This window comes from Barbus barbus, assembly GCF_936440315.1.
Source record: "Barbus barbus genome assembly, chromosome: 36".
NCBI lineage: Eukaryota > Metazoa > Chordata > Actinopteri > Cypriniformes > Cyprinidae > Barbus > Barbus barbus.
This window is the reverse complement of record NC_136714.1, coordinates 5,962,102-5,968,555: the sequence shown is the minus strand read 5'-3', so window position 1 is coordinate 5,968,555 and position 6,454 is coordinate 5,962,102. Positions and strand designations below refer to the sequence as shown.

The window sequence follows — 6,454 nt, the reverse complement described above, 5'->3', positions numbered from 1 at the left end:
AGGATTTGTTGCTATGCACGAGATATGTTTTTCGCTGTTTATCTAAATCTGTTTGCTCGTCGTATTAAAGCCCTCCAGTGTCACATTCACACGAGATTAAACTCGACCACAAACGTCGAGATGGTGTCGGACTCCTCCATTTTCCCTCTCCTCAGAAAAAAATAAAACAAACGGCAAAGCAGGAAAACAAATGCGCTTACACGTCCAAATAATATAAGAATCAACACAGGTTCGATGTCATTTTCATATGTTAGAAATGTGATTGAATGAAACTAAGAAGTGCTTTGTGCTGTGTTGCCTGCGGTTTTTCTGTATGCATTGTTTGTTACACAAAATCCTCTTAGTATATACTACATTTATATACCATATGCACTGCTGAACGCACGCGCGTATCTTAACGCGCACCTACATGTAATCAACTCTAACGCGAAAAAGCGTCTTTGAAAAACGAGTCACAACTTCTTGAATGTATAAAGCCCTACTTCAAATCGAAATTTAACACTTTGTGGCCTGTGCCAGCACACGGCAGACTCCATCTTGAATGATCAAGAGCGTTGAATTTGAATAAAATCGCGTATTTTCAAACGGTGTCGGGTTTGTGTGAAATGCATAGGTTTATTTCAGAATAGGATTATAAGGAAAATACCACTTGAGGTTAGAAATGTTTGCTCGGTACAAGAGCTCAGTTTCTGGCAAGGGGGTGGTAAAATATTATTAATAGGACACGAAATGTTAGATTAAACGTACATTTGAGTGTTTTATGAAATGTATAATTGTATTTTGGGATAAAGTGAAGCACATGAGTTGAGGAGAGCTCCTCTCGCAGGGGGTTGGGTTGTCGTGCCGATTGGCTGCTGTTCATAGACACATACAGTCACGGGCTTGAAACAGAACCAGGGGCAGGTCGACAGCAAGGAAACCATTATCATTGAAAATGAAAAGGGCAACGTCCGTGTCGTAACCCAAGAGGTACGTTGTGACTCAGACATCGCGCACTGGGAAGGTTCCTCTCTGTGTGAGTGTTATAATGCATGTGTTTGATGTGTTTTTATTTTGAAGGGGTAGAGTGATGATAGTATGAATGTGTTCTCAGGTTCTCCGGCCTACTACTGCAGCTGCGGCTGGGATTTTCTTGATCCACTTTCACAATTTGGGAAAAAAGGTCATTTGACGCGCACAAACGAAGAGTTTTCAATATCAGTGACATTGGCCAACATGTAAATGGTAAGATTTCATCGGTGTTTCCTTAGGCATCACATTTGGGATGTTTTAAAATAACGAAATATTAAGAAGAAGACCGATGTAAGTCTGTGAACTCGTGCTGATGTTTGTTCGGGAGAGAGATTTTATTCATATAATATAATATAAATATTAATGAGATTAGCGCGCGTGACAATGAGCCCAGCGCTGCCAGTTTTACCTGTATGTCATTACTGTATCTCATCATGTTGTACTTCTTCATGTGAAATGTATCAGTCAGAGTTCAATCTTCGCTCTGTCATATATGTGCTGCGTTCCTGTGTTATGGAGTGTGTTAGAAATGGTATCCTATACTGCCCCTACTACGAATAGTAAGCAGTACGTTATTAGAAACTTTGTGAACGCTTAAGAAATTTCTTTATTTCAACATAAAATGTACATATATTGTAAACAAATCTCCATATAAGTATAATCCAATTAAACAAATGACAAACACATATTTGTATTTGCTCATGTTGTATATTCCACTTATTTACTCAGCAAAACGATTCTGGAGTAAAAAAAAAATTGAGAAAGTATATGGCATCTAGAATGATCAGATCATAATAATTCAGTAATTAATGATTCAGAAAAAATGGGGGTAATTTGAGCAGGGGTTTTAAATTATGGAATCTCTATCAGTGTCTGGTCAAAAGAGATTTCTAAAGAGTTACAAAAGGCATATCTATAAAGTGGGGTTTCAGAAATCTACACAGAATAAAAATAGACACTCCTACTCTATACAGAATTGGTCAACTGCAAGAATCTCTCCAAATGCAGGACAATTTTCAAGGAGGTCACAAAGAACCTCAAGGTAACATCTAAAGATCTTCAGGACATTGGCTAAGGTTTGTGAGTCCACCATCAGGTAGACATGAACTATAGCATGGAGGATGCTATTGCTTCAATGGGAAGAACAATGCTACCTGACAAAGACAGAGTCCAAAATAGAGCTTTTTGGTTTTAATGAACTATCACATTTGGAGAAAACTAAAGACTGATTCAATAATGGGAACGTCATCCCAACCGTATAGGACAGTTGGTTTGGGCTGCTTTGCCCATCTTGCTATCATTGTTGGAGCCTTTACGAAAAAATAATTCCCCTTAATATGAATAAGGAAGTGTTCCTGCGGCAAGACCACCACTTTAAACACTACTTTTGTAGCTTGTCTACCATTGAAAGGTTCAAGCAGAAAAAATATAATGTTTTGGAAAAGTCAAGGCAAAGTCCTGATCTTAGCCCATTTCCAGCATAATAATTAATAAACACGTCAAAATATGTCATTATATAAACATAAATTAATTATATATTTTATATGTAGTTAAAAGACATAAACATGTAAACAACAATGCTGGTCACTTGTTGGCAGCTTTCATTTACTATTATACCGTACTATTTATAAAATTTTAATACAGTTTTTTTTAATAATTTACACAAAAGCACACACAAATTTGTCTGCTGGTCTAATTTAAAGCGTTTAAGCTTAAGCTTTTAAATCTAAATGCGTTTTTAAGAAGTTTTTCAGTCAGTTGAGTGAACTTTGAGTGGAGTGTATTATTATCAGCAGGTTAGAATTGTTAAGCACTATTTGTTTTTTACACAGACAGATGAAGTGAATGTTTATATGCATATACAAATTTGTTTTTCAGATAATGAAGCAGTGCAATTATGATTCGCCTACATGTGCATACTCTCAGTAATGCAACACATTGCCGTACCTGTCCACAGGTGCTTGATCCACTAGAAAGTACATGGAAAACAACACCAACCAGCAGACAGACACTTGGCTTTAACCCTCGACCTTCCTGTCTCATCTGTCTATGGGTTAAAGTCTAAGAGTCAAAGCTTACTCACTTAAGCTTCTGACCTAAGATCTGACCTTTGGGAATCAGGACCTGCCTCTGCCTGACTGGGACCCACAAGGCTTATGGGACAGTGTGCACACAAAGAACTCAGATGGGGGTGTGGTAGCCAGACTGAGTTGTTGACACATCCGTCTCAAAATGGATGCAGCTTTGACTAACAGCTGCACATCCCCCCCCAGCCCTGATTTTAGTCTGGACTCATCCAGTCCGTTTGCAAATGGACTGCACTTTGAGTCAATACTGTTTGAAGATGAGGACGAGGATGAAGTGATGGATTCAGAGATGGAGTCTCAACTGGAAAGAGGGTCATGTGGCTCAACGAAAGACCATACAACAAATACAAATTTGAAGACAAAATTGGATGTCAAGTCTAGAAACAAAATTTCAAATGCTCACTCATCTCTGGGGCAAGAAGCTATATTCAAAGACAAGTCTACAAGTGATTGTGGGCTTTCTTCTCTTGTGAGCAGGTCTGCTGGGATTATAATGGCAAGTTCTGGTTCTGTCCCACCATCCCCAACATCAAACCACTACCAATATTTTAGATATCTCCTCATACTACAATCAACTGTGGCATTAGCTCTTAAAAATGAGAACATGTAAAATCTTAGAAACTGATACAATTTTCATTATATTAGCTTAGAGAGCAGTACATTTGTGCAATTTCGAAACTTTTCTTATGCTTTGGGAGAGTATATATTTTGCATCAAATGCCATTAAGCAATAATTGTGTGGTTTTATTTTTGTATTTTCAGGCTGACCATAAATTTGTTTTCTTGCATAGGCAGGTCTTTGACCAGAGAGAGAAAAAAATTAAGTATTTACTAATATAATAACTTAAATACATATTCTCATAAAATGCATATGCTAAAATAAAAAAAAAATAAAAAAAGTTTTTGTAGGTGATACTGAAAATATTCAGTTGTAAATTAAACTAATTTATATATGATGTCTACCAGCAGAGAAAAAAAATGAAAACAAAGGCTCTACCACCAGTGAAATATTTGGAGGGTGAAGTAATTTGGGCTAAATTCAACCGTAGACCATGGTGGCCATGTCAGGTGACTGTTCACCCAGTTGAGGGAGTTTACCATAGAATTAAAGGTAAGTACACAAAAACAGAAGGCATAAAACCACAGAACACCCATTCCTATTGTTATGAACCATATTCACAACTTTTTCAATAGCCCCCCCTTACATTTCTTTGTGCGATTATGTTTCAGAGCCACCAGATAGGACCAATCATCAGTATTTCCTCAAGACATTTGGGGAACCTGAAGAACAGGCATGGGTCCCTGAGAGGTCTACTCATATATTTGTGGGTGGATATCAGTTTAACAATCTTCCTTTTGTGAGAGGAGGTGGACGCCAACAAGATGAAAACACCAGACACTCTGTAATTTCTGAAACATCCTATCAGTTAAATGGATATTGTGACACCTTTTTAAAACCCTTGTGAAATTGTTATTCTTGGGTTACTTTGCAGATACCCAAGCGTTTTCTGAACTCTTGGAAAGCTAGTGTGGTTGAAGCAGAAGCACTTCTCCTCGAGAAGCCAAGGGTCACCACTTCCTGCTCAGACTTCACCAAAACAATCTCTGAAGGAACTACAAATAACACAGAAAACAAATTGTCCGTGCCAGTGGAATTACCCAACTTTAGTCCTCTGACCAATGGAACAGTTACACAAAAAGACCATCTGAACACCTTACCACATAATCAGGGGTCTAAAAACAAAAAGAAACAGAGAAAGTCTTCAACACATTTAAAAAAATCTGAGAAATTTCTTTGTGAGAAGGATAAGATTATGGAAGCTTTGGACAGTCCCTACTCTGACATTGACTCTGTACCACAGATCCGAAGATGTCCCAAAAGCATTGAGCAAATTTCGAAGCACTGCGCTGTTAATAATCAGTCAAACTCAACCTCAAGTCAACTAAACATTACAAATGACAAAGAAGTAAAGAAGAACGTGGAGAACCAGGGTGGCCTTTGGTTTAGCAAAACAGGGAAAGGCCAGGTCAACGGGGGACTTAGTCGTGCTGGCATTAAATCTGTGAACTGTTCTTTTGGGAAGGTATCTTGTAAAATTAAGATGCCAGATTCCATAAGCATGAAACCCAAAGACAATCACATCACCGGAATTGAACATCTATCTACAGAAGCCAAGAAAGCTCTTGATAGGAGAGTGAAGTGCCTTCCAGCAAGTAGTCGCCTGATGACAAGAGCACTGAAGGCAATGGAGGAGGCAGAGTGGATGAAGAAACAACTGATAAACCAAGAGTCAGCATCAAATGTCGAAACAGAGAATTGTGTATCTTTTTCTGATGTTACAATGCCTGAAACAACAGATGTAGACAACCATGTCCCTTCACAGAAGATGCCAACTACAGCAAGATGTGATCTTAAAGAGTACTCAAACAGTAAAATATGCACCCAGTTATCATCGGATCTTCTGCGTTGTAAAGATGATGCAAATTTTGTCAAATCTGAAGATGAAGCTTCTTTGATATCTCAAGCACCCGTTGCCTTTCATTCATCCAAATGCAAACAAGAGAGTCATGCTTCCGATTCATCTTCTAGTTCTACACCATCTTTGCGCTTAAAGATGGAAGATGTGGAAAACATGAGAGAAATAACCTTCAAATCACTAACAAATGAACATAGTGGCCAGCCTTTGTCATTTCATCCTGATGCAAACTATAAGTTTAGCACATTCCTAATGATGCTCAAGGATATGCACGATAGCCGGGAAAAAGATGGAACCACATTGGTAATAGAACCGTTACCCATAAATGAACTTATTAAAGAGGAGCCATCACTGATTCTGGACGTTAAGGATGAAATTAACACAGTAAATACAGTGGATACACAAAAATGTCAACTGGGCAAAATTGCATCAAAACAGAAGATGAAACTGAAGTCTGGGATAAATATGATCCCGGAAATTCAGCTAACATCTACTGTGTCAAAAAATGCTCAAAGAACTAGCAAAAAACAATTTTCAAAAAAGAAAACCACTGAGATCACAGCAAATATCCACTCAAAAGATGCATTTGATGTACTGGTATCTGAGCACCTACCACCCTCAGAAGAACCAGACACCAAGTTCTCAGCTAATGTGCCTAAAAAGCGTTGGCAAAAGTTTGACCAAGTCAGTGACAAAGCGTTACATGTAGTTGAAGGTACTTGTATTCAAGAAACAAAACAATTACCCTCAGAAAAGTGTGACGTTTTGGTGGGTGATACAAATAAATCTTGTCCTTTTGTGCCTGGGAAGGAAACTACCATCAATGCATCTGAAAATACTCAAGGCAACTGTCAAAAAAATCACATCCCAACAGGTAAG

General features: G+C 38.1%; 1 protein-coding gene across 1 annotated transcript in view; it reads left to right on the top strand.

Annotated features, from left to right (window-relative positions):
- Positions 1–539: 539 nt before the first annotated feature.
- Positions 540–6,454, top strand: part of LOC306856088 (histone-lysine N-methyltransferase, H3 lysine-36 specific-like) — a 35,219-nt gene continuing 29,304 nt past the window's right edge. The window contains exons 1-6 of the mRNA XM_079395096.1: positions 540–969; positions 1,094–1,224; positions 2,890–3,594; positions 4,068–4,209; positions 4,329–4,501; positions 4,592–6,449. Of these exons, the coding sequence (XP_079251222.1) occupies positions 3,244–3,594; positions 4,068–4,209; positions 4,329–4,501; positions 4,592–6,449 (2,524 nt within the window). The 5' untranslated portion in view covers positions 540–969; positions 1,094–1,224; positions 2,890–3,243. The remainder of the gene's footprint in view (positions 970–1,093; positions 1,225–2,889; positions 3,595–4,067; positions 4,210–4,328; positions 4,502–4,591; positions 6,450–6,454) is intronic.